The sequence below is a fragment of the Venturia canescens genome, chromosome 4 (assembly GCF_019457755.1).
Source record: "Venturia canescens isolate UGA chromosome 4, ASM1945775v1, whole genome shotgun sequence".
In the NCBI taxonomy this organism is placed as follows: domain Eukaryota; kingdom Metazoa; phylum Arthropoda; class Insecta; order Hymenoptera; family Ichneumonidae; genus Venturia; species Venturia canescens.
In genome coordinates this window covers 4,517,270-4,544,640 of record NC_057424.1, presented here as the reverse complement: position 1 = coordinate 4,544,640, position 27,371 = coordinate 4,517,270, and the positions used below count along the sequence as shown (strand labels likewise).

General features: G+C 39.0%; 5 protein-coding genes across 7 annotated transcripts; 2 read left to right on the top strand and 3 right to left on the bottom strand.

The window, feature by feature from the left end:
- The first annotated feature begins 58 nt into the window (after positions 1–58).
- On the top strand, positions 59–18,976 carry Rpp25 (ribonuclease P protein subunit Rpp25). The gene is made up of 5 exons (XM_043415630.1): positions 59–252; positions 14,770–14,886; positions 15,018–15,196; positions 17,164–17,274; positions 18,715–18,976. Exons 2-5 carry the CDS (start codon positions 14,770–14,772, stop codon positions 18,935–18,937), a joined length of 630 nt encoding a protein of 209 aa, XP_043271565.1. The 5' UTR covers positions 59–252; the 3' UTR covers positions 18,938–18,976.
- On the top strand, positions 518–1,427 carry LOC122408683 (peptidyl-prolyl cis-trans isomerase H). Its single transcript, XM_043415631.1, has one exon. The coding sequence runs from the start codon at positions 753–755 to the stop codon at positions 1,305–1,307; it is 555 nt and encodes a 184-aa protein (XP_043271566.1). The 5' UTR covers positions 518–752; the 3' UTR covers positions 1,308–1,427.
- On the bottom strand, positions 2,261–5,298 carry LOC122408679 (tyrosine decarboxylase-like). Its single transcript, XM_043415628.1, has 2 exons — positions 4,568–5,298; positions 2,261–4,482 (listed from the first exon to the last, which is right to left on the bottom strand). Exons 1-2 carry the CDS (start codon positions 4,766–4,768, stop codon positions 3,028–3,030), a joined length of 1,656 nt encoding a protein of 551 aa, XP_043271563.1. The 5' UTR covers positions 4,769–5,298; the 3' UTR covers positions 2,261–3,027.
- Positions 6,559–11,738, bottom strand: Tdc2 (Tyrosine decarboxylase 2). Of its 3 annotated transcripts, none has more exons than XM_043415625.1 (12): positions 11,631–11,737; positions 11,113–11,341; positions 10,832–10,945; positions 10,446–10,497; positions 10,282–10,352; positions 9,934–10,176; positions 9,684–9,809; positions 9,105–9,518; positions 8,817–8,982; positions 7,548–7,797; positions 7,334–7,411; positions 6,559–7,171 (listed from the first exon to the last, which is right to left on the bottom strand). In XM_043415625.1, the coding sequence occupies exons 1-12, from the start codon at positions 11,636–11,638 to the stop codon at positions 7,033–7,035; spliced, it is 1,890 nt and encodes a 629-aa protein (XP_043271560.1). In that variant the 5' UTR covers positions 11,639–11,737; the 3' UTR covers positions 6,559–7,032. The 3 variants fall into 3 exon arrangements, with proteins under 3 accessions (XP_043271560.1, XP_043271561.1, XP_043271562.1); XM_043415626.1 differs by having other exon boundaries at positions 7,334–7,408; XM_043415627.1 differs by having other exon boundaries at positions 7,039–7,171; positions 7,553–7,797; positions 11,631–11,738.
- Positions 18,977–19,801: 825 nt separating the features above from the next.
- On the bottom strand, positions 19,802–22,424 carry Mob4 (MOB kinase activator 4). Its single transcript, XM_043415629.1, has 4 exons — positions 22,274–22,424; positions 21,416–21,789; positions 21,144–21,278; positions 19,802–20,871 (listed from the first exon to the last, which is right to left on the bottom strand). Exons 1-4 carry the CDS (start codon positions 22,331–22,333, stop codon positions 20,775–20,777), a joined length of 666 nt encoding a protein of 221 aa, XP_043271564.1. The 5' UTR covers positions 22,334–22,424; the 3' UTR covers positions 19,802–20,774.
- Positions 22,425–27,371: the final 4,947 nt, after the last annotated feature.

The window sequence follows — 27,371 nt, the reverse complement described above, 5'->3', positions numbered from 1 at the left end:
AATATTGTTGAATGCTATTCTTCGATTCAAAGTGTCAACAATATTTTCAATCGGAATAATCCGAATTCTGCCGATTTGAAACGATTCGTGAGACAACACGTAAACATATAAATATAAACACGTGCGACGGTGGTGGTCAGGAATGGTAATCTCGTAAATAATTAACGAATATTCATACAAATCATTGACAACTGGTGGCATCAAATCTTCAAATAAAGTTGAACAAAAGTCCTGTCGTAACTGATTGTAACGGTGAGTTGGTGAATTTTTTTCTCATTTTGTTATATTTGATTAATTTTTCAGGTTAGGTTTTTGTGTCATTGCAACTGACTTGTTATAATAAGTGTTCGATATTTTGAGACTGACTTTAGTTTACAGAAATATTGACCGTAAAATGGAATCTTTATTGCATGATTAGTTTGTTTTTCTAATCCAAAAATATTTTTCATTATATTTTATAATTACGTTGAAAAATATCCATTCCAACGATCGATAATTTGTGAAGGAGCTTTCTCTGTTTTCCGTAAGGCGCTCGTACGCGTTGTTTTGCCGCCTGCTCAATATTTTTGAGGTTAAACACGTTTCCATTTGTCTGTATACACCGGTCAAAACGTCAAAATATTATTGGCAGAAAAATAAAAAAAAAAACATCGAGCACGTGTGTTAGATTTATAAAGTTCGAAGAGATTAACAAAAGAAGAAGAGTGCTGTGCACGAAGAACGAAGATTGATAAATAAATATAAATAACAAAATGCCCACGTGGACCCAGATACAAACTCAGCTTCGAAATCCAAACAATCCAGTTGTGTTTTTCGATGTGTCGGTGGGTACGACGGAAATTGGTCGTATGATATTCGAACTTTTCGAGGATGTGTGTCCAAAGACGTCGGAAAATTTTCGTCAATTCTGCACAGGTGAATACAGGAAAGACGGTGTTTCTCTGGGTTTCAAGGGGGCAATATTTCATCGTGTTATCAAGGACTTTATGATCCAAGGAGGTGATTTTGTGAACGGCGATGGTACAGGAGTTTTGAGTATTTACGGCGGTGGAACATTCGCGGATGAGAATTTCATTCTCAAACACGATTCGCCAGGACTCTTGTCCATGGCAAACAGTGGCAAAGATACCAACGGATGTCAATTCTTCATAACTTGCGCCAAGTGCAATTTCTTAGATGGCAAGCATGTTGTCTTCGGAAGAGTCATCGATGGTCTTTTGGTTATGAGAAAAGTCGAAAATGTACCTACTGGTCCTAACAACAAGCCTAAAATACCTGTTACCATTTCTCAATGCGGACAAATGTAGAATTATTATTTTTCAATCACTCTGTAATATAATTTTATGCAGAAAATAAAAATATTTTGTATTTTGCAGCTTAGGCTCGTTGATCGATTGAAACAAATAAATTCCTTTTTCATTTTGTAACTTCGACAAGTAGAAATTTTCCCACAAACTTTTAACTTTTGACCTATTCGATAGACCCGCATTAACCTGTGACCCTGACTAGAAGACGGGAAGTGCCCTCAATTTTTCAACGCCTTTCTCAAACAAGGACGTTTTCATTGCAATTAAGACATTTTTTTTTTTAATAGGATTTCCATTGTCATCCATCTACCAAATACAATTTTGTGAAATTTGATCATCTTTTTTTATCAAAAAGGAGAAAATGAATTTATTTTTTGCATAGAAAAAAAATTCTGTTTTTGAGCCTTTTGTGAGGCAACTCTTGAAAATTATTTCATCTTCATTCGGCTGTGCTAATTTTTCCTAAATCTTGTACATTCATGCTCTTCCTGAACAAGGCCCAAATGAAGAGTCTCTCGTTTTAAATTCGAATCAACCGCCAATGAAAATGAAATAATTCGATTAGTAAGTACACATTATTCAACTAAAATTTTTATTTTATTAATTTCCAACAAAATTTTAAGGAATGTTTACGCAATGTTTGAAAACCTGAAAAATGAGAAGCTCAACTTGGATCTTATTGAAAAAAAGTTTTCTCTCAATAACAATGCAAATTCAGTTCAGTTTCACTAAATTAAAAAATATTCAGCCGGTTTCACAAGAATTTAATTCTATAGTCCATTCATGAGTATATTTTAAATAACTCTATACTTTCCCAATTTGCCGATTATTCATTGACGCATAAATATTGAACTGGAAATAGACTGCGAGTTTTGAATGAGGAATGCACAAAATTTCCTCCATCGAAAATGATGCATCCGGTGGGAGAAAAATGATCCTCAAATATGTCCAAGTTACTGGCACGAAATGATTTATTTATTTGTACATCGATCGGGATACAATTTTTTGAGAAACTTTGAAACAAAAGCTGACGGTGATGGTGATAATTTAACATTCTAATCTAGGCTTCGATTTTCCGTTTCACATTTTCCCATTACAGTTAACATGCTTTTTTATAATCACTATAAATTTATCTAAAGTTGGACGATCAACGGATAAGTGTTTTTCCCAATAAATTTATATTTTCACACTTTTTATACGATATTTATTATAATCATATGACGGAGCATTTGAGACAATTATAATGTTTTTTTTTTTTCTCGAAAAAGCATTACGAATTCACTATTTTTATTATTTCTATTTCACTAACGGTTCGAGTATATCGAAGCTCTGACACGATCGTCACGATTCAACGGAAGCGGAGATTCTGCGTGGTTCTCTGACGATTAAAAAGTGTTCATTTATTAATCATTATATGAATTATCAAAGTCCCGACGACGATTTGACTGCCATGGTTAATCCCAAATGCCAAGTATACGGCGACATCGTCGTTTTTCGTTTAATGGAGTCGTTTTCACCCGCCACGACGCGCAACCGAGAAAGTATCGCGCACTCCTAACGACGAAATTTAGTACGAATCAAGATGGTCGCTCTCGTAATCTTTGCACTAAATGAGTGTTTCATGGCATACGGGAATTCCCTCGTCATCGGGTATTCTCGCTCAGGTCAACGAGGAAGAATTTCTTCTCGATCTCGGTGGGACCTCGAGCATGAGCGCGGTCTACCGATCGTTACAGACCGAATCGTCGTCGATCTGTGGAATATTGTCTTCGACGACCATGATCGGCGTGGCGCCATCGTGGAGGCCCTGCTTAGATTTGGCCTTTTTGTACGCGTCCCTCGTGACGCTCCTGGTGAAGCTGAACTTGCGGACGAGTTTCTTGTCCAGTGAGATAGGACTTTTGGGACTTTTGGCCATGATTTCGGCTTCGGGACCCTCGTAATGGGCCATGAGGACTTCGTTGGCGTGTTCCTCGATCACGCTTACCGCGTACTCGACATCTTCGATCGTCGCGTTCTCACGGACGAGGCAAAATCTGATGATGTACATTCCCTTCATTCTAGAGGGGATCATGTGAAGCTTGCCCGAGGCGTTGATATTGGCGAGCAGTTCCTGATTTATTTCGTCGCTCTCTTTGAGCCGGAAGCTGACGAGGCCCATTCTCACGTCGTTCATGACTTCGAAGCGCTTGTTCTTCCGGATCATTCCGGCGAACCGAGCCGCCAGTCTGATGTGATTGCGGATGTAATTCTGGAGGCCGGTTATACCGTAGCTTCGCATGACGAACCAGAGTTTGAGGGCACGGAACCGGCGGCTCAGAGGGATGCCCCAGTGCCGGTAATCGATCGACTCGTTCGAGTTGGCGTGCTGCAGGTAAAGCGGATCCACCACGAGAGCCGAGGTAAGTTTGACCCGGTCCCTCACCCACAAGCAAGAACAATCGTAAGCGACGAGGAGCCACTTGTTCGGGTTTGTGTTGAACGAGTCCGCGTGTTCGAGCCCGGCCATCAGCGGTCGCAGCTCCGGGCAAATGAAGCAATTGCCCGCGTAAGCTCCGTCCACGTGGAGCCAGACGGCCCGAAACTTTTTGCAGATCGGGCCAATCTCGACGAGGTTGTCGAACGAGCAGCAGCCCGTCGAGCCCAATGTCGTCGAGACGAAAAACGGCACGAGACCGTTCGAAAGATCCTCCTTTATCGCTGCCTCCAGGGTCTTACCGCGAAGAGAGCACTTCTCATCCGGTTCCAGGATTCGCAGCTTCACCAAACAGATCATCGCAGCTTTTTCGACGCACGAGTGAGACTCCGTCGAGCAATAAGCGACCAGCCTCGGCAGGAAGCTCGAATCCTCCATCGTCGGTTTCTGCTTCTTTAGAATTCTTATCGCGTGTGTCCGAGCCGCCAACATCGTCACCAGGATGCACTCCGAGGCCGAGCCCTGAATCACACCTCCGCCCTTCGACGTTGACGATTCCGTCAGAAATTCACGCGGTAGACTCATCGCTTTTGCAAACCAGTCCAAAACTATCGCCTCCAATTCCGTGCAGGCCGGACTCGCTGCCCAGGAAAAACCGATGCACCCGATCGTATCGGACAGCATGTCGCCCAAGATCGACGGGAATGAATTCCCCGATGGGAAGTAAGCGTGAAACTTTGGATGCTGCCAGTGGGTTATCTGCGAAAGGAGCAAAAGACATTTTTTATTTTCGAGCAGGTTCGAAAAAAAAGAGTATCGCGCACGCACGCCGAGCGATACTCACCCCCGGCATAATCTTATTCTCAACGTCCCGCATTATGGTTTCCCAAGTTTCCGGTTTGTTGGGTGCTTCGCTGGGCAGCAAAGGCCTCAGGTAGCCCGGATCAACGTTCGCTGTGACTCTCCGACCCTCGAGGGTTCGCATGTAATCGCACATGTAGTCGATCATTTCTTTACCGTGCACCCGAAATTCCTCGATATTCATTTTACTTTTCCTTATTTAAACGAGCCGAAAAAATCGAGACCGGCGAAAAATCAATGGAGCCTTTTTTTTATTTGCACTCCAAAATCGATAATATTTATAGTCATTTGTCTCGCGCGACACTCGGCAGATCTTCGCGGTCGTTTATTCTTACGATTTTTTACTGACAGCCGCAGAGAAAAACTCTGCTGCACGCTTATTAGCGCGCGGTATAAAAAAGATGGTCGGTTCAGCAGCCACTTTGATTTATTAGCAATACGGAAGCGCCTCTCGAGATGCTTCAAACGTCTCTTATACGGCAGTCGATTGTGACATTGAAAAACGAGGAATATAACTATGAAATCCCCCGACCCCGGACTCTCGATTCACCCTTGTATAATAACATTCCTTTCAATTAATCTACTCGAATAAAAATGCAGTGCGAAACAACATCAAAGTTATTATATACCCGACGAAGGATCTTCGCATCGATGGTAACACCCTCGATTAGCAAACTCTCGACTATTCCGGTACGAGCTGCCACGACAGACTGCAACACCAGCCTCTTCGCGACTCCACTTTATAAACCCCGAGCACACTCCGAGCATCCCAGCTCTTCTATTTTAATGGACGAAAAAAAAAATACATATTCCAGCCAAACCCTGTAGCGTTAATTACTCAATCAGGCCTCAAATTAGTTAATCAATGATTTTATAACGGGGAATATGAAATTCTATTAGCATCGTCACTTTCAACTTCGAAATGAACGATAAATCTTTTTCCATTAAAAAATTCAACATCGATCGTTGGATTAATAGAATAAAAACGTCTCGATTGATTGATCAATTGTAAAATTAAACAACAATTATTCAACAAGTGACAGATACTTTTTATTATTTTCAACGGTCACGTGCAGATAAATAAACAACCCACAATCTATATGTATATAAGCATTTTACGAGATCGCTCCTCGTACGGGGAGCGTCGTTGGGTTCGAGGCTCAAGAACGACGATTGGCCAACGTCAAATACGTACAGGGGTAAAATACTCCCTTAACGTTTATAAATAGCCACTTACTCTTCACCTACATTGACATGACTCCGTTGAAGCGACGAGCGACAGGTCACCGCTCAATCTATGTAATAAACTCCCATAGCCATTCCATCCTAACAATGTATGCACGGTCTTTTTCACGTAGAATCACTCCAAAATCTAACTCGTACTTACGCTCATTCAAATTTTACATTCAAGACGATTTTCTCTATTTTTTCAAAGCTACTCTATTCCTTTAAGAATTTCGAACTCAGTTTAAGAATTTCAAACTCAAAACTGCATGAACGAAAAACGTCCTCTCGATCGACCTCATCAAGTTGAGAAATTTCATCATTTTATAAATCATTGAAAAAATTGAAATTCATCAACTTTCGTTCGATATTTTCGAGCTTCGATTAAACGAGTCTTTTATTCCACGCTCGAAATATTTATTCATAAATTGTTGATTTCTTAACGATTAGCAAAAAAATAACGAAATCAATAATTCTGAACGAAAAAGTGTTCTTCTTTCAGGGGGTTTATTCGGTAATTGTAGAAACGATTAGTTTCGTGCGGAATGACCTGTACATGAGGAATATATTTTATGATGGATGGAAAGGATTTTTTGCGCATCGTTTCCTACGTTAAATGTTTTTCTCGAGCCCTTTCCGAATCGATTCTCATTCATTCACAGGACTAATTGAATCATCGATTTTGTAAGCGACTCGAGACTCGAGGAATGGAAAAATGGTGGCGGAAGAGACGTCGTTGACACTGCGGAATGAATGTGCACCCAAATTTACGACTCTTTTTATTTCGTCCAATTTTGTTTTTCTTCATCGCACATTGTTTATAATTTTTCATATAGATTAATCGAGATGTAACGAGTTAACAATCCAAACAAAAATACAAAGCCATAAAACAATTCTGCTAATCAATTGTCAGATAGAATTTATTTTTCAATCTTGAGTCGTCTTTTATTTAATCATGTCAGAACACGCGGAGACTGATAGAACCGTCGAATCATTCGTTTGCTCATGATGCTACTCGAAATTTCCATTTCTTTTTTAGTTATTCTTATTTCGGTCACAATTATGCTAGAGATTTGACTTTTTTAGCGATATTGCTCGTCCATCTTGACACTCCTTAATTCGCCATCGTAGATATGCAAGGTTCGTCGAAAGCCCGAGACTTTGTGATCTTTTTTTTTCATCGTTTTTGTTTCTGTTTAACGTGATCTTTCATCTTGTTTCCCATTATGTTCGACCGTTCGGTGATCTGCCGCGTAACGGTGAAGCTGCGGGCGATAATTCGGGGCTGCAACCGTTGCTGCTGCCGCGTCGACTCCCCGCACCGCCCGTCTTCAAACGCACCATCGTGTCCAAATGACGAAATCTATAGAAATATTTGGAAAGAAATGGCCTAAAAATGTGCTAAGTTTCAATAAGCGGAAGCTCGGAAGGCGGATAATTTGGTTTTGAAATAAAACATAAATTACTAGTATATTTTCATGGCTCGGCTCGCCAAGCTTATTTGATCGTTTCATTTCAAAGTTACCTCAGAGAAAGTTCGCTCGTTTCACCGTCCTCACGCGACTGCATGAAATACGCGAGTGGCCAAGAGATCCAGGAACTTCTAAAAAGTAGAAAATCACGCGATAAATAAATCAAAATTTTTACCAATATCTTATTTTTATTACTTTTCATCAACTTTCTCATCTCCGATATCATATATTTTTGGTAATTCAATCATAATAATCGAAAGCATTTACGCTACACGATGAGAGTTCGATCCAATTCCACCAATGGTCGCTTGAGTTTCCAATTTCGCTTCTGGTCTGTTGGGTGTTTTGGTGAATCCCGGCTGAATCGCGGGATCCGATACCATGCGAACGAAAAACGATCTTCGTTGTTCCAGAGTCGCCTTTCTTTTCTTCTCGCGAATATCCGCGAGCTCGTCCATCACGTCCTTTGACTCGAGGATTTCTGACAGGAAATCCGTTATCACGTTCCATGCTACTTCTGAAAAAACACCACAAATAATCATTTTGCTTCCTCATCGAGGAAGCTTTGTGACGATGAAAATTTTTTTTTTCCAGTTTTCAATGCCAATGTGCTCAAAATGTTCCAAAACATCGAAAAATCATATCTAGAAAAAATGTCCGGATGTGTGTGTGTGTGTGTGTGTCATGGCACTGCAAAATTCAAATGCTTATAACTCGGAAACGGTTTGAGATACAGGGCTACCGTTTTGCACAGATGTTAATCTATACAAGCTCTCTCAAAATTACGAATCTGATGACGTTTTGAATTTTTCATAAAAAGGGTTTCGACGCTCTAACTTTCGAAAATTTTAAGATTTATTAATAATTTTTTTTTATAAATAGACTATGATAATAGGAAGGTTGGTATTGAATTTGGGGAATATCGGTTGAGCGGTTTAAATTTTATGACATTTTGAATTTTACGAAAATATGAGTTTTTCAAAAAATCGTCTAACCGCTTCAATTTTTGGAAATTTTCTAAGATATTGTGTATAAGTCTGTACTTTCTCTATACTTTCCAGCAAAGTTGTCTGAATTATTTAATTTCAATGTAAATAGAAAAACGATGAAAATTGAACGTTGTAAACTGTTTTTTTCTGATGGCTCGTCATTTAGTTTTTTTTTTTTATGAATTTACACAAAGAGATAAATTAAGGTTCGTAAAAGAAGGTAGAGAAAAATCACTCAAGATGGTCAAGATGCACGATGCTCGAAGCTTCCTCTATGAGGAAGCCAAAATGAAAAATATAGCACTTCATAGAGTAAGCTTTGAGCATCGTGCACCTTGACCATCTCGAGGAAGCAAATTTTAATTTGCAGCATTTTTTCCCCCTCATTTAATCCTCAGGCCCTATTATATAGTGCTTTCCGGAACGGACGATCAGAATTTTCATTGCAATTGGGATTATGAAGGAGATTTTCAGTGCAATTGCTTTGAAAATCAGTATTTTTCGAAGCTATTAAAAAAATCACTTTTTCGGTAATACATATACGCACCGACATCTTCGGACGATGCTTGTGGAGAAGCAAGAGCAAAACGGATCGTGTATCGTTGGTTGACTTTCGCTGGGACCATGTGAATTTTGCCCGAATCGTTGATGGCACTCAGCAGCTTTTGATTCAATTTGTCGGAGCCTTTCGCTCGAAAGCAGACCAGACCGAGCTGTTGGAAAATAAATGTTGAGTGTAGAGGAAAATATTTTTAAACAATTCGTCAATGTCCCTACGGGCAGACATTTTCCATCGTGAAACTCGATAAATCACCGAAAAATTGACCCAACTGACCACCACTTCGTTGCACAGTTCGAATCTCGAGTCCTTCTTGACGAGAGCCTCGAATTCTTTGGCGAGTTTGAGATGATTGCGAATGTAGGACTGCAAACCGGAAATTCCGTAGCTCCGAATGACGAACCAGAGTTTGAGCGATCTGAAGCGTCTGCTGAGGGGGATGCTCCAGTGTCGGTAATCGATCGCTGTATCCGCATGAGTATGTTGGAGGTACAGCGGATCGACGACGAGAGCACTCGTCAGTTTGAAACGATCTCGGACCCACAAACAGGAACAGTCGAAATTCGTGAGCAAAAACTTATTGGTATTCGTGTTGAAAGAATCGGCGTACTCGATTCCTGCCATCAGGTACTTGAGCTCCGGGCAGATGAACGAGTTCCCGGCGTAGGCGGCATCCACGTGGAGCCAGATCTTGAAAAAAGCGTTTCTCCTCATTTGAAAACGAGCGGAAAATTTGTCCGGTAATTTCCGAATTCAACGACTATTATAAAAACTTTTCTGTTTCTTATAATAATTTAAAAAAACTCTATCAGAATCCGAAAAATGAACTTTTCATTGAAAATAACATTTTTTTACCCCCGGATATTTTTTGCAAACTGGACCAATTTCCTTGAGATTATCGAAGGAGCAACAGGCCGTGGTCCCAAGGGTAGTTGAGACGAAGAAGGGCACGTAGCCCTCGGCGATGTCGGCTTCGATTGCCTAGACAAAAAAACGTCCGCGGGGCGATCAACTAATATTAATTTTTCTTCATTAAGGAAAACTATTTCTGCTCTGTGCCATAAATGATCCCGCGCGCTTTTCACTTTTGTTTTTCTTTACCAACCTGATGAAAAGTTTCTCCGCGCATAACGCTCTTCTCATCGGGCTCGAGAATTCGCAGCTTGACGAAACATATCATCGCGTCTTTTTCGACGCAACTGTGGCTCTCGCGGCCGCAATAAGCCATCAACTTTCCGAGCAGAGCTGTCTCGTCGAGGTGCGAATAATTCGGGGACTCTTTGAGCCTCGCGATCGCTTGAGCTCTCGCGGCTAACATGCACACGAGAACGCACTCCGAAGCCGAACCCTTTTCGTATAAAAAGAGACAATAATGAGCGAATAATTTATTCGTCTCCTTGGAAAGCAATCGTTGAAATTCGTTTACTCTTGTCTTTAATAAAAATAAACTTGCTTGTATGACTCCGCCTCCTCTGCTGTTTGGGCTGAAGTATAAAAAGTCGTTGGGTAGTCCAATGGCTTTGCCTGAAAAACGAATGATTTCCAACGAGGAATAAAAATAAAAAATAATGAAAATCGTTCGGTTCTAATTTGCAATGAGCACCGCCGATAATTTACCGAACCAGTCACAGACGATTGTCTCGAGTTCCGTGCACGCTGGGCTGGCGGCCTGCAATAAGGATCAATCATATTTACGGACACGAATACAAAATGATCGTTCTTGGTCTTGGTCAAACAGCGATAATAACTGAGAGAAAACGAACTCGGAAATGGTGCAAACAGAATAAAGTGATTTGTCAAAAAAAAAAAAAAAAAAAAAAAGAAAAAAAAAATGGATATACGCCGAGATCGAGATTGGAGCGGATAGTCAATATTTGAGGGTCAGCTGCGTATCGGGGATTAAATCAAAAAGCGTCGGAGAAATTGGTAGCTTCGATAGCCTCGATATCGATCCGCAATTTTCCTCCCTCTCGCCGTCTTTTTTTTTCTGTGTATATACTAACCCATGAGAATCCGATGCATCCAATAGCGTCGCTGAGCATGTCACCGAGAATCGAAGGATATGAGTTACCTGCTGGGAAATAAGCGTGAAATCGTGGGTGTTGCCAATGAGTTATCTGGAATGAGAAATTAACGACTATAGTAACGAGGTCTCGAGCGATTGACATTCCGGGGAAATGGACAAATATTGCGTCAGGATGTGCGGAGAAACGGATAAGATTTTTGTGATTGAATTTTTGAAAAATCGAGTTTCCGTGTTAAGGTACAACGGAGGGGAACTCACTCCTGGCATGATCTTCGATTCGACGTCGTTCATTATTTTATCCCAAGACTCGGGTTCGTGGGGCGGCTCGGATGGAAGCAACGGTCGAAGGTATCCGGGACCAACGTCCGGTGTGACACGACGATTGTGAATGTTACTCATGAAATCGCATATGTACTCGACCATCTCCTTCCCCCTCACGCGAAACTCTTTGACGTCCATTTGTGTGCCTTCCCTTAAAGAATTAGTCCTTCAAGGATAGACAGAAACTTCGAAATGAATCGAAAGGTCGACACTTTTATCGGCGCGGAATAAATTTGCACGTGATCAAGAAGCAGCGAACTTTCTTCTCATCGATAATCAATCATTTTTCGTTACGGTTATCAAAATAATTTACAATTCATCGGTTTTCTCAGTGTTTCTGCAGACGATTTTTTGCGAATTTGGAAAAAAAACTGTCCGTCACTTATCGATGCGAAATTTGAAGCTTCTCTCGCGGGTCGCGGAATTAAACTGATTTTGAAAAAAATAAATACTACCGTGTCATAAACGAGAATGGAAACTCGGTTCGAAACTTGGGCGGACGCGATCCGCTGCGATCGGGAGCTTGAACAAGAGTCAACCGGATACAGGAAACGTGGAAATTTCATTGAGACGAAGAAGAGAAAGAGATGGAGTAGAAGAAGGAGAGGGAGAGGGTGGGGGGTAGGGGAGAACAAGGATCTTTGATAGGGTGCATGAATATATACGCACGTGGCTATATATTGGTTGAAATTCTTCAAGATTACGTGCGCAAGCGTCTCCGTTCGTGGGAACTCCCCCCAAGAAGAAGAAGAAGAAGAAGATGAAGAATAAGAGGGGAAAATTGTTCATCCCAGTCGCCTCTGACCCCGAAACAAAAATGTTCCCTCATTGTCCCATTTAATCTCGCGATATTCATGCTCAAATAGATTCATTGAAAATTTTGTCATTCCTCTGTACACATCGAGCAGAGCTTGGGAAACAAATAAATAAGTTCTCTTCTGATCTATCGTCTTGATCTGAAAACAGTGGGAGACAAGTGAGGTTTCTCAAACAACGAATATACCGGAGCTCATTAGATTCTGAGGATCACATTCATTTTTTAACATCTCTCTTTACACGCAGTTCTCATCTTATCTGCTCTTTTTATGTTTCGATGAAATTCGCTCAGGAATATTTGTACTATTAAGACTGGAATATTCCTGGTTCGGTACTCGAGTAAATTGAATGCTGAGCGGCGGCTCATAGTCGCGGTGGAACAGAAGGAGATGCATTATTAAGAAGTTGTCAGGAGCAGCGACAGAGTCGAAGATTCATCTCGACTGTGGATCCTCGAGAAAACCATATCCTCAGAGTGAATATCGTATTCTCAAGAACGTTTTGAATGCTAAATTGTTCCTTTATATACGATCGACATCCAATTACCGTTTCGCACTCTGTTAAACCTGCGATGACACAACCGCGTAATTGGTCAGCCCACGAAAATGTCAAATTTTTTTTCAATTGAATATTCCTATACTCTTTGATGAACTTTTCGGCATAGAATATCGACGGACTGCTCCGACTTGATCGTGACCCTTTCGGTTCGTTATCGAAACACGAAGAGAAATGAGACACGATTTAATGTCATTATTGCACGTGAGTTGGGGGCTTGCTCTGAAAAAATATACTCGTGCGTGAGGTTCATTGTTTCCTGTGAATGATCTTTATATAAAATGAAACAGAGCAAAAAATCGTCGTGTCTGTCATTTAGTTAAGTCACTTAGATCCAGTGATATTCCCACAAATCCATGGATTCACGTGCCATCCAAGTATGCTGCAGCCGTTTAATATTAGTCGTGGGAAAGTGTCAGGACGAAAAATTAGGACACTTTCTTCCCTTCGCTACGCAGCCCCAACTTTATTTACTCGCCCCCTTTTCGAAGGAGTCACTGACGTTCCTAGACTCGGCGAGGGTCCATTTCCACGGTTGTCCATAAGTTACGAGTCAGCATGATCTCCGTTTTTTTTTATTTTGATAGCCCTCCAAGCTGGCAGACCAAAATTAGATGAAAATTATTACACGATTCCGAGTGCAATAATCCCTTTTACCCCTTTTTTTCTCCCCCTTTTCACGATATATTAAATATTCGTCGAAGTCGTCGATCGTCTACGGGATAAAAATTCAATAGAATTATGAAAAATTGTCTCGTCAAGCTGTCGAAAAAGAAAAATAAAGTTCTGTTTCTTCGATGTTTATATATACTTTTATAACTGCGTGCGGGAACAAAACCGCCATTCTCTATGGAGAAAATTCTATGAGGGTATAAAAAACTTTCATAATGTTGGAATGCAAGGGTGCCCCAAGGAACGATCGGGGGGAAGACGGAGGCAGGATCCTTAATAATGCAATATGGCGCCTCGTAGTCGCGGCGCTATGCTCGCTATGCCGCATACCACCACCATATACGCCCACGCCTCCCCCTTCCCCCTTCCAACCCCATTCGCACTCCACAAACCTTTACACTAATATATATATGGGTTTTTCTGTACACCGCGATGTAATTTCTTATTTTTTCGGCATTTCTTCCTCTCAAGGTGCTTAAGCCTCGTCACATAGTCGCACCTTCAGATGTCGACTTTCCTGCTGTTGGCCTCCAACAACTTGGTTAGCGTAGAGGTTCATCGCAATATCGGAATTTCGAAATATTAATTTCCGATAAAAATAGGAAAAATCAAGTTCAGAGGTTCTAAAATGACCAGGTTCTCCTATTCGGTACTCAAAATGGTCGTTCCTTTGCGTAAAATGAGAATTGAAAATAAACAAATCTGCACAAAATTGACAGACTTATGAAGACACATGTATAACATTGTGCAATCATCTATTTTAAACGCACTCCGAATAAGGGATGGTGCAGAGCTGTTTGGAATTTCATTATTAATAACATAAATGTGCCCTGAAAATGTTGTGAAAATTGTCTTGGAATAAGTGAAAATTCATTTTCTATGTGTATATATGAAAAAAAAAGTTTTGGTCGATATTACTTTTAGTCGATAAATTCATTTGGTTACGTCAATATAATGACTGAAGTTTCCTTATTTTTCGTTTTTCAGTATCCCACCATGGAAATCATTATTGAGACCCGTTTAGTTTGAAATTAAAGTGAATTTTGAATAGTTGATTTTTTTGATGGGTGGCCGATTTTATATGGAGTTGCCCATATATATGTGGCAATTGAATGCTGATTGCAAAATATTGATGGTTTCCTCAGGCGTTCAACCCCATTTCTCTTTAATTCTCCACTCCCATCAAACTCTCAACGAATTTACTTGCCGGAGGTAGAAGCCATATCCTCGGATTAATTATTCTTTCGTGCTTCTCGGTCGATCACTCGGGCATAATTTTTTTTTTCAGGCGGATGAAAAATGTTTTTAAATTTTTTCTCTATTTCACGTCGTTCGATATATTTGTCAAATTCTCGAGCGACCCATAAAGGCCAATGAAAGGAGTCGAAGGCACGCAAAACTGAACTCGTGACCTACATCCTCCCAACGACTTTCAACTCTACACACTGATAGAGATGATTGTACGAAGCGAAGTGCTTGATCAAAATGTTTTTCAATTGTTGTTCTACCAAATTGTTGTTTCATTCGCAAATCGTCATTTTCATTTTTCAGATGGCTAGATCGAAGCTGAAAAAAAAGAAGCAGATCCCGAGACCGATGGACGAGGATCGAGTGGACCAGACCAAAATTCCAATACCAAATTTACCTGAAAAATTTCTTTTGATGAAGGTGAGCGAATCTCTTCATTTCCATTTTCAATGAAAAACAAATTATCCTACCTTTTTTCCATTCGATATAATCAATCATCCGATAGAAATGAAATTCTATCCCAAAGTACGCTTTTTCCATAATCGTTTTAGGTCAAAAGTGGAACAAAGATAAAAAATGTTCTTGAGTACTCGCTGAAAGAGTTTGCCAGTGAAGGCAGTGTCGTTTGGAGCGGCATTGGTCAGGGCATTGGTAAAGTCATCTCGTGCGCAGAAATCTTCAAGAGAAAAATTTCAGGCTTACATCAGATCACCAAGCTTCGATACGTACAGTGGGTTTCGAACTGAACGTCAAGTTTTTTCGTCCTGCAATACTACACTAGTCACAACAATTAAAGGATATTAAAAAAATTTCAAATTTTTAGGTGATTTTTAACTGGTTGTAATCCGGAGGAAAATGATCGCACAGAAAATTAAAAAAAAAAAACAGTAAATTGTAGCTTTAAGTATCATGTTTCCGGAGGTGTGCTCGAAATTTTTTTAGCTCGAGCAGATCATGAGTAATTCCAAGATTACCATCGGAAAAAAAATTTGTCAATTTTTTTTCAAATTTTTCCAAGTGATCCATAATGATCCTTTAAAAAATTTAATTTGACCTACTTGCAAACTCTGTACAATCATTTCTCGCAGAGTTATCGTCGATCAAAGCAAAAAAGTCATTTTTGACTTTGGTGATCGATTACTCAAGGAATAATGGTCGTACAGAAAATGAAAGGAGGGTTCTGTAAACTGCAAATTATTCTCTATAAAACTGTGTGAAACATTATCCATGAAAGAAAATGTTCCGAAGTGATAATGTTGACCGAAAAAAAAGTAAAAAATGGAAAATTCGTCGGTAATTTTTCAACCTCAAAGTGTCCTGAAAAAACCCTGAAAATTTCAAGGCGCTACGATTTTTTTTTCTTAGTGCCCCAAATGTTCAAATCTCTCGTTTCCGTCGAAAGTCACCATAACGAGCAATTTTTCAATTTTTATTCGTTCTTTCAACTTGAAAACGTTTCTTTTTACGTCAATCCATATTTCTTGAATGAATAGCACTATAGCTCTCTCGAAGAAGGGTAACAATGCAAGCCACATTTGTGGCATGCAAGTGTCGGCGTGGCATGTCGTATGAATGATTTCGAAACAAACTGTATGTCCTTGTTCAGAAACTCAAGTACAAGATTTAGACTTGAAAGTGAGGAGAATCAATGAATAACGTTGTAATTTCTCTTACGTCCGACCATGCAACTGCCACGTGGTACGCTTTGGGTTAAGCTAATGCCGGCGGTAAATGACAGCGTGAAGAAGAATCAAAATTTTTTTTTCACAATAGTAAAGCATTGTGAAGAAGTTGAGGAAATAAAAATTTTTGAAAACATTTTTTGTTCAGATTTTTATCAGAATTCGATGCTATTCTTTCAAGAAATATGGATTGACGTAAAAAGAAACGTTTTCAAGTTGAAAGAACGAATAAAAATTGAAAAATTGCTCGTTATGGTGACTTTCGACGGAAACGAGAGATTTGAACATTTGGGGCAGTAAGAAAAAAAATCGTAGCGCCTTGAAATTTTCAGGGTTTTTTCAGGACACTTTGAGGTTGAAAAATTACCGACGAAATCCTTCGTTTACCCATTATATCCAACATTATATAAAATTATCCAAATATCCTTTAATTTTTCATTTTTTACTTTTTTTTCGGTCAACATTATCACTTCGGAACATTTTCTTTCATGGATAATGTTTGACACAGTTTTATAGAGAATCATTTGCAGTTTACAGAACCCTCCTTTCATTTTCTGTACGACCATTATTCCTTGAGTAATCGATCACCAAAGTCAAAAATGACTTTTTTGCTTTGATCGACGATAACTCTGCGAGAAATTATCGTACAGAGTTCGCAAGTAAGTCAAATTAAAGGGAATTAAATTTTTTAAAAGATCATTATGATTGAATCACTTGGAAAAATCTTTTGAAGCCCGTGCACCGTTTTGAAAGACGAAAAAAATTTGACAAATTTTTTTTCCGATGGTAATCTTGGAATTACTCATGATCTGCTCGAGCTAAAAAAATTTCGAGCACACCGCCGGAAACATGATACTTAAAGCTACAATTTGCTTTTTTTTTAATTTTCTGTGCGATCATTTTCCTCCGAATTACAGCCAGTTGAAAATCACTTAAAAATTTGAAATTTTTTTAATATCCTTTAATCGTTGTGCCTAGTGTATTTTTTTTCACGTCGCAATCAATGACTTTCCAGATCTAATAATTCGAAGGATGGAAAAAAGAACGAGAACGCCACGATAGATCGCATGGTGCCAGAAATTCACATACTGCTGTCCAATAATGTCCTGGATTCAAAAGAGCCAGGGTGAGTAAAAAAGATATAGAGACTTCCGTTTCCGGTGCGAATGTGGTGAGTGCGGGTGCTAGCAGAGAGGGCCGGGGAAAGGAAATAAAAACGTTAAGGTGATAAAAGTGAAGAGAGAGCGAGTAAAAAGATATAATAATTCAGGTACCTGACGTACCGAGTGTACAAGCTCCAAGTGCTGAATTCCCATTCATTCGAGAGTCAAACCATTATTTTGACAAAAGTAACGCGAATTTGTTTAACAGTGATTTTCTAATCAAACCATGAAATGGACCTGTAAAAAGAAAAATGGAGAAAAAATGGGTTTAGATGAAAAATATGGCAAACAATTAAAAAAAAAAATTGCTTCAATAGCAAAGATGAAGTTGGCTACGAGGATCAATTGTTTTTTCAATACTTTTCCTTAAAAGTATGGATCAGTCGACTAACCTCACTTGAAATTTTCGAAATCGAAATTCTTTGAGACAGTTTGATCGATTAAAAAAAGGCTCTATCAGCCTATGCAGAACGATGGTAAAAATCGACTGACAGAGCCTTTTTTTAATCGGTGAAACTGTGTCAAAGAATTTCGATTTCGAAATTTGCAACTATCTCTCTCGCACTCACGCTTGCGATATACCGACTGATCCATCCTCTTAAGAGCATGGATCAGTCGACTAACCTCACCTCGAATTTTCGAAATGAAAATTCTCCGCTGTCGTTTGACTAATCAAAAAAAGGCTCTGTCAGCGGACGCGGAAAGATGGCAAAAATACGCTGACAGGGGCTTTTTTTTATTGATCGAACCGTATCGAACATATTCAATTTCGAAAATTGCAGCTATCTCTCTCGCACTCACGGTGGCGAGATAGCGATTGCTCCATCACCTTAAAGTATATGATTTCAGGAGGTTGAAGCGTATCTTATATTAAAACTATTTTCCAACTTTGCGCATTAAAATTTTTTAAACAGAAAGCTTAAGACAGTATTAAGCTTCTGGCGGGATATGCTGATGATTCACCGTCGTGAAATTGAGATATTTATTGTTGAAGTTTGCAATTTTTTGAAAGTTTCCATAAGAGCCTATGTTTAACCTTGTCATTTTCAACAATGAATTACCAGGCGGTGAAACCTCTCCAAATTTTTCACACATAATTAAGCGCTGTTCAAGAAGATTCACGTAAATTTTCAATTCATTAATTTGGAATAATAAAATCTAATGTATTTTTCGTATGATGTCGTATATGGCTTCAACTTCCTTAAAACTTACGTTTGACTCAAATTTCCTGAAATGTACATTTTTTGAAAAAAAAATTTTCTCTGAAGAACCTGAGATAAAAATGTAAAAGTTGTTATCGCGATTTTTTTAAATGATGTAGAAGGCTATTTACAGTGAACGCCAATTACTCAGTGAATTATCAAAGCGAAGAAACATATTGACTAAAAAGATTGAAATTGCAGCTATCAGGCCCCGGGTACATGTTCCATGTTTCAAAATTCAAGCGTAGAGGGAGTATCGCTAGAGGAAGAATGTGGAGGATTGAAGAACGCTCGAATGTCGGACGTAACTGCGGAAGAATTTGCTTCAATGGGCTTGAGGACAGGTCAGAAGAGACCTCGAGCTTCCAGCCAGGGTCATCCGACATCAAAAAAATGCAAGAAAAAATTCAACGATGAAACCTAGTAATAATAAAAATGAATAAAGCAGATTTTTTAATAGAAATTTTACTGTTGAATCGATACATACACATGGATAATTGTCAAAATTGATTATATTCGCAGCTCATTATTATTCTCGCTCAATCGGCGCAGCGATGGATGAAATACTTGAAAATTCTATTCGTTTTTTTCCTCAATATTCCTCGAGTCAATCGTGTATGCGCGCGCGCGTATGTGTGTATCTGCGTTTTAAAGTTATTTACAAAACTTATTATGTACAGTATAGTTTTCGTAGCTGATAAGAGAATCTAACCAGCATTATTTTTCCATGCGTTTTTCAAATTCCCCATAGACCAGTTAAAATTCGAGTAAAAAAAAAAAAAAAAAAAACCAACAAGATGGTCATAAAACATGGAGATGCGTGTATCAAAAGGCAGTGATATGACATTGGGCACTGATATTGCTTCAAGAGGTATAATAACGGGTTCGAATAAAGCTTTTCTTCCTCTCAAAATACGAAGTACCCAAATTTGTGAACATGGCATCGTCCGAAAAAAAAATTCCGCGGTATTTTCATTTTTGCCGATTTTTCTGTCTTCCTGATAGAATTTTACTATTCTTTCGGTATTTTGTTTTGTCGAATAGCACGAGATATCGCTGCTTAGTTTATTACCTTTCCACGCAATTATTGATCGTTTGGAAAAATGTGGCAAGAATTACGAGGAATTTAAATGCTTCGTAAACCTAAACTCGTGGTTTTGCTAGTTTTCCACAGAAAAAATCGTGGAAAAGCAATACAATCGAATCGATTTTGATCTCATTGCCAATAGCAAAGGGCCGAATAAATTATGAAAATTCTCGTTTATAGGATTTAGATATACGTCATTAATAACGGAGCTACAACATTTATTTACTATCACTGAGGTTATTCTGAAGGTTTACAACATTTTTCCTCTTCCGTTCACTCTCTTTTTTCCATTTTCTCATTTTTTTCATCCACGCGACAATTCTATTTCTCTCTACGAGATAATTACAATTATTATTATTATCTTCAATTTTTCCGGCTACAAAATTTCACTAAAGGATTGTCGAAAACAAAAAAACGAGCCTTTTTCCGTTGAATCTTCGGTAAATCTGACTCAACGTTCCTTCACGATGGAAAAACAAAATTGATTTTTTTCAATACAGATTCGTTTTGCTCGAAAATAAAAAGTATAGAAAATTCGTTCTTTGATCTACTAATTCAGCGAACTAAAGTGAAATATTATTGTTGCCGAAGATCTGTTTTCTCGTCGAAAAACGTCAAAATAAATGCAAAGGCAAAGTATATTTATAGTATCTCATACGAATCTACGAACTAAATTATTTATAAATTAATATATATTTATATATATTTATAATAATAATACGCATAGAACGTGCTCGGAAATCGTGATTTTTTTTTTTACAAATGAATCGATATCTAATCTTTTGTTTATTTCTAACTTTTTTTTCGGCATTTTACGAATACAGTTGGTAATTTACGTAAAGCGAGACGTTTTCGTTCTCATTTTTCCCTTTTGCGATTCGTCATTCTTAAGTATACAAAAGTGAATATTTGTCTGTTGTTTTCTTCCTTCGTATGTTTTTTTTTTTGTAAAAAATTCACTCGACCATTAAGTTTTACAGAAAATTTGGATTTAAAAAAAATTTTCTATCCTCATCGTTATATTTTCACACTTTCGCGCATGAATTCGCATTCGTAATTCTCTCGTTTCACAGTTCTACGCCCGAGACAACGTCCGATATTTGATTTTTTTCTTTCACAGCAACGCTCTCTCATAGAAACATTCTCTTGGGAGATTCAAACTTTAAATATATTTTTATGCGTCGCTCTCAGTTGCTGCTGTCTCCTCTAATATCGGTACTATGAGATTGTCCGTAGACATCAGGTTATACTTTGTTACGAATGTTGTAAATCTGCAGAGAAAAATATTGGAATAAGAACAATGAGGACCACGATCTTTTCAATTGTTGCAGAGACAAAGTGTCATTTTTAACAATGCTTTATTTTTATTATTATTTTCAAGATGATTTTTGTTTTATACCACAAATTTATCAAGACAATATAGGATGTTACGCATCATTGTTTTTTTTTCATTCAATTTCTTTATTTTTTTGAATAATCAATTTGATGGTTTCTATTGAAGACAATAATCAGGCTGGAAGTTTAATAATCAAATGAACCTCACCTGCGACAGAGAAAAGTCTCACTCTCAAACTCGTCGAATATCGTTCGGTGATGGAAATAAGCGTGAGAAAAAATTCTGTAAACTCTGCGACATACCGACCCCAGTTTAGCAACTGAGGATTCTTTGATGCTGACTCTATAACCACAGCATCAAAGACAAAATGTAAAAGACTTTGAAGTAATCTTAAAGTATTATGAAATATTGATTTTCGAAGTATACGACAGAGAAGGTTCAGTAAAATGTAATTATTGAATGAATACATTTTTGCTAACCTGCTAGGGAAGTACTTGTTGCTGTTTAACAAACAAGCTGCTCCATCAAGGGTGTGTCTTGTGTAATCAATAGCAGGACATTCTTTTGGTGTTTTGTGAGCAGCACAAAGAAATATCCACTGTTCGGTCGCTGTCATTTGGGTGCAAGTATCAGGATGACATTCCTCCTGCAGTCTTACCGCCAAACCATTCAATTCCATACAGAATTGACGCAAGTGCTCGTATTTCCAGACTCCTTCATCCTGGGCATCTGGCATGCTTAATATCCAGTCTATATTCTCTGGGTCCCGTCTTATCATTTGTTGTATATATTGCTGGACAGCTAGAGTGCTGTCCATCTCTTCGAACGGCTCGTCCGGCCATCGGCTGAAATCCTTAATTGGAAAAACAAAAACACTCATGTTCCATTGTTGACGAATTCTTCTGATGCTTTCTATTGTTTTAAAATATTTTTGAATTTTCTTTCATCTCTTCTTTTTCATTTCAATATTCTGTTGGATAATTTGGAAAGAGTTCCGTTCGAATTCACGTTTTTTACTTGATTTTCTGAAATTTCCCCAGTTGTAGAGAAAAATACCTTCTAATGCAGGAACGTTAAAATCTTACTCAAATGTAACTTCGAGATGCTTTGAGTAATAATGATTTAGGTGAAAAGAATACATTTTTTACAAATATTTACTATGGCATAAAAATCGATGTTTTTCGAAACGTACTCATTGATTTTCTGACGAATGTCACGAATCTATAGAGGTATGAGAATCGATGAAAATACATGATAAAATGGGATAAAAATTATATCGATCGAATTGGTAAAATTTGTAGAGTATTTTTATTATCAAACTTATAATTTTTATTAACCTTTGCCTTTGTTCCTGGCCTATTTCTTCTTAAGATTGTTGAGCCGTCTGCCATCTTCATTTTGTCAGTTGTTGCCGTGGTTGTTGCACCTCACGAGCGACCAAATGTTGAGCAACAAACTCCCTAAGGCTGAGATCACCAGAGAATCTTGTCCATTTCGGAGATGTAACTTTGAAACTAAAAGAAACCAGATTTTATTCGTTCTTCGATCGTTTTAAATTTTGAGTAACCGACAGAAATAGTCTCGAGCACTAAACTACTCTAAAGAAACCAGATTTTATTCGTTCTTCAATCGTTTTAAATTTTGAGTAACCGACAGAAATAGTCTCGAGCACTAAACTACTCTACTTACACTGGCTAAGACTGAGCGCTCCGAGAGAGACAGTCGACAGTCTGCGTCTTTGTCGGTACAGTCTACCAATAAAATTAGCTGCCGGCGACAACCGTGTGGTGACGACAACTAACCTTGAATATATGGAAGTGTTACACGCCAGAATTCCAGAAAACGATTTTCTCTTTAGACTGTACAAAAAAATATGTGCATGCGCACAAATAAAATAGAAAAGGAAATGTCACAGATTTACCTTTTCCCTCGGAATGGTTGGACTCGTTAGGACCTTATGGGAGTCAGTGTTCCAGTATTAGAGTTCTTTCTTCCTTTCTTTCGTTTGGTGGAGCCTCGGTGAAGTATGGTAGCGATCCTACCTGGCTTCTGGGATCCCGTATCGGCCAATGGGTCAGTATTTAGAGTTGAGTGGTCCTTAATAGAGTTCGGGAAACATGAAAAGAACACGGAGAAATACCAGCGGTAATATAACCATTGAGTCGATCGATGCCAGCGCCATTAATCCATGAATATGAATCTCACAAAACCAATTCAATTGAACATGCCAATTTTACCCCCATCACCGCGAATCGTTTTATTCAGAGAAAGTATAAAATAATGATGAACATCTCGACGAGCTTCGGATCACTATACGACAGGGCTGTCAATGTACTTGTCCCGAGACTCTACCGAGTCTCTTGATAACAACTTTAATATTTCTGATTTTGAAATCATACTGGCGGGAATATCCTTCGACAGATGTTTACAAAAAAAAAATCAGAAGTCAGAATAATGCCGATTCGTTCGATCTTGAAGTATAATATACGGAATGCTTACATATATCGGTTTTTCGTGTTCTACCCAGTTCAATATAGGGACGTTTAAAAAAAGCGTTATGCTTGCGTTCCGTTCATTTACAGGGTGTCAGCTTGACCCAGTGCTACTCTCTACTGTGTCAACTGTGCCGCGCAACTCGCTATTGTTTAACTCTTGCAAGCGTAGCAACTGTACCCTGTGCAAAGTGCCCAGCCGTGTCAACAGCACCTAGCTGTATCTGGATGTTAGTAAAATGGGAAACAAGTCTTGGTGATACACTCGCAGCGTTTCAGCAGTTATTAGCCACCAGAGATTCGAATTTTATTGATACATGAACTCACGCGTCTAAGAAAAATGTTACAACAAAGTTTGCTTATGCTGCGATACTCGTTGAGCTGTTTCATTTCTTCCTCTTTTCCATCGTCATCTTCGTCATCCGATAATCGAGTTCGGCGTTCTTTGTTTCTTGTGCGCTTGTTCGTGGTCGTTCCATTGTTACTAGAGATATCCTTCACAAGTTTTGTTTCGATGGTTCTGATGGAGATGGTTTTCTTGGATTTTCCGATCGTTTAGTTACACCTTTAAAGCCTCTGTAGTACATGTTCATAACTTTTGATCGGTCAGGAGCATTTGGAATTTTATCCTTTGGTTTCCTGTGCTCAGCGAGTATCGCAGCATCAGCAAACTTTATTGTAACATTTTTCTTAGACGAGTGAGTTCTTGTATCAATACAATTCGAATCGCCGATGGCTAATAACTGCTGAGACGCTGCGACTGTATCACTAGGACTTGTTTCGAATTTTACTGACATCTTTGTATCAGGAATATCGTCGATAGTCCAGATACAAAGCTCCAGATACAGCTAGGTGCTGTTGACACGGTTGGGCAACTTTGCACAGGGTACAGTTGCTACGCTTGGAGAGTTAAACAATAGCGAGTTGCGCGGTACAGTTGACACAGTAGAGAGTAGCACTGGGTCGAACTGACATCCTGCCGGAAATTGTCTGAGATAATTAGTGCGCTCGTTAATTTTGAGCGGTTTCAGCTAATTTTCAGCCATATTTTTAAACCTCAAGATTGATATTCTGATTGTCGCATGTCGAAACTTAATAAAGTTGAAGTTCTGTTCGGGATTTTTCATTAACTCGAATGAAAATCGTTAACCCAAATGACATGACGAATGCTCGTATATTTATAAATCGAACCATTCGCGTATATAAGAGTGCGGCAGGGCTCGCGCTGACTTTTCTTTTTTACACTCTCGTTTTTTCTTTTAATACTTGGCATCGAGCCGCTACCGCGTCTCATGATTAACGCCCCCCGTTGGTGTTAATTCGAATGATGAAACCAAGCCTCAAAGAGCGTCAATGAACTTGAAATTGTAGTTCGAAGACTACAAAAGTGGGTCTGTAGAAAGTTTGAACTTGAGTTCAAACAAACTTTATCCGAGCTGCGCCATGTAAATGAATGCGTATTTGAACTCGTTCGAAAATTAAAAAGATTAACATGTTTTCTAACCTTTCAGTTTTTCTTCGATTGTTTGAACGTTTTATCGTCAATGCCCGGAACGCCGCGCGTCACGTGCAATGAAGACGTAGGAAGAGAGGTAAAAAGGTGCTAAATTTGAGGATGTCGAAAAGGTAAAAAAATCCATATGTTTGAGGATGGAGGAGTGAAGGCGTGTGATATAGAATCGTATAGGTTTCCGGTCGACGTTCCGAGAGGGTAATACCTGCTGGTCTGGTACGTGAGATCGCATACTACTCGCGTTATGTGACTGGCACAAAGAAAAAAGGGCGAGCGTGCATGGAAAGGGGGAAGAACACTGTCGTCCCAACCAACAAGTGAGGAAACATCCATATGACGACGTCAAGAGAAAAAGAGATAAGAGAGAACAAATGGGAGGGAAAGAGAAAAAAAGAAGATGGCAGGAGTAGCTCTTGCGTTCGGAGTTTGAGATAAAAATTTACCGTGGTCTCTCTGCCGGGTAGACTTTACAACGGCCGTAAATAGGATCGGCGGTTCGTGCCGTTAGAGCCGCCTAGTGTTATAGTATAGTACTAAACCTTACTGTCGCGCGGAAAGCGCTAGCGTCGCTTGACTCGAGCAAGAGAGCACGAGAATAATAGTGCAAGCTGAAGGAGAAGGTGAAGGAGGGAAAAAAGAGAAGGGGCGCGTCTGGTCGTAGCTTCTGTGCGATAAAATCAAGCTAGAGGGCTTACCAGCTCGCAGATCTAAACGAGCAGACTACAGCGTACCGAGAGAACATGAGAATAGGGTTTGGATGCTGTGCGCGCGCTCTCTCTGTGAACTCGTAAGACAGTGCGAGAAGAGAATGACCGTCTTGCCTAGAACATAATATGATAAAAAGAGAAAAAGGAGGAGGGCGAAAAGCAGAGGGAAATATTAGCCGGAGGGATATATATATATATAGGGGAAACACGAGAGATCGCGAGCCAGACAGGAATGAATATAAACGAATATAGTGTTTCCGTTGGTGCGAAAGAACATTACGACTATCGTTCATACTATTCGTTCTTCTTTTATTTTACGAGTCACCGTCACTGCAGCTCGATTCTCTGTGTGGAATAAACGTTTCGTCTTGAACTCAACGAAATGGCGTTTGAAATACGCGCGCTTCATCCAGCACTTCGAGATTTCGATATATTTAAATTTTTCCCGCGCTTTTTCTCGGTCCGTACTGCGTGCCTCCTGATTACACTTGCCAACCGGATCATCGAGCGCTTCGACTTCCTCCTTTTTTGTTCCTTCTATTTCGAGATCCCTCGAATTAAATTGCCTCTTTTTTTTATTCCACCATTAGGGTTACCTAAAAAGTTTCGAGATTTGCTTTTCGCTTAACCGATCTTGCCAGCAACCGAACATGTTTACAGTCTGATAAACGTCGGAAGGCAGAATGAGATGGACTGAGAGATCCTGCATCCCGGTAGGTTGGCTGAGTGCCACACGAGTAAATACAGCAACGCGTCAAAGGGTATCATCACGAAAGAGGGACAGAGAGAGAGAGAGAGAGAGAGAGTCGACGAGTCCAATGGTAGAATATCTGATGGAAATGTAGATAGGAAAATCGATTTAAAAAATGTGAGGGACGCCAGCAGTAAAGAGAATTAATGCGATGTCCAATCGAGAGTTGTACCGTCACATCCTTTGCTCAATGTCCCTAAACTCGTGTACTTTAAGGCTCATGACTCGGTCCACGGAATATCTATCTTTATATATTTATAGGAACTAGTAAAATTCTATTTAAGCAAACGTGAAATCTCTCTCTCTCTCGTTTTTCTTTCTGTGCGCTAAATATCGTTCAGCAAGCCAGCAGAGTAAACATTTCTTCGACTGTACATTTAAAAGTTCGTTAGAAAACACTAGAAAAAATATTGAAAACTGTTGGCATCAGAACAGTTTGAAAAAAACATCACCACACGATAGAACCACTTTAAATTAATGTTAACGTTATTAATTCGAAATTGTAAATACATTTTTTTAACTAATTTTTTGGCTAATTAATCGGGGATCCATCACTGACTGAACCCGAAATTTCATTCGTCCCTGGTGGAAATACTATAGTTTTTAATGTCAAAAATCGCATTAGAGAGCGCAGAGAGGGAATACATAAAGGGAAATGGATCGAGAAAAAAGTATTAATAAAAAAACAGAAGGCTATGACAGGAATGGGCCAAGCCAAGAAGGAACAAAATGCCGACATAAGCAAATGTGAGGTTATGCAAGTGCTCATTACCAATTTCGTTCAATTTTTAACGTAATATATCTTTATTACTGGTAAGTCAATCGTCTCGAATTTTTTCCCAAATCTTCATTATATACTTTATTGTTATTGTGTACTTTTTCATAGACTTCGTAAGAAGCGTTCATTCGTTATATGAAAAAATAAACGATTTTTTTACGCATAGTCTCGATAACCCTGTGTATTTTTCTTTA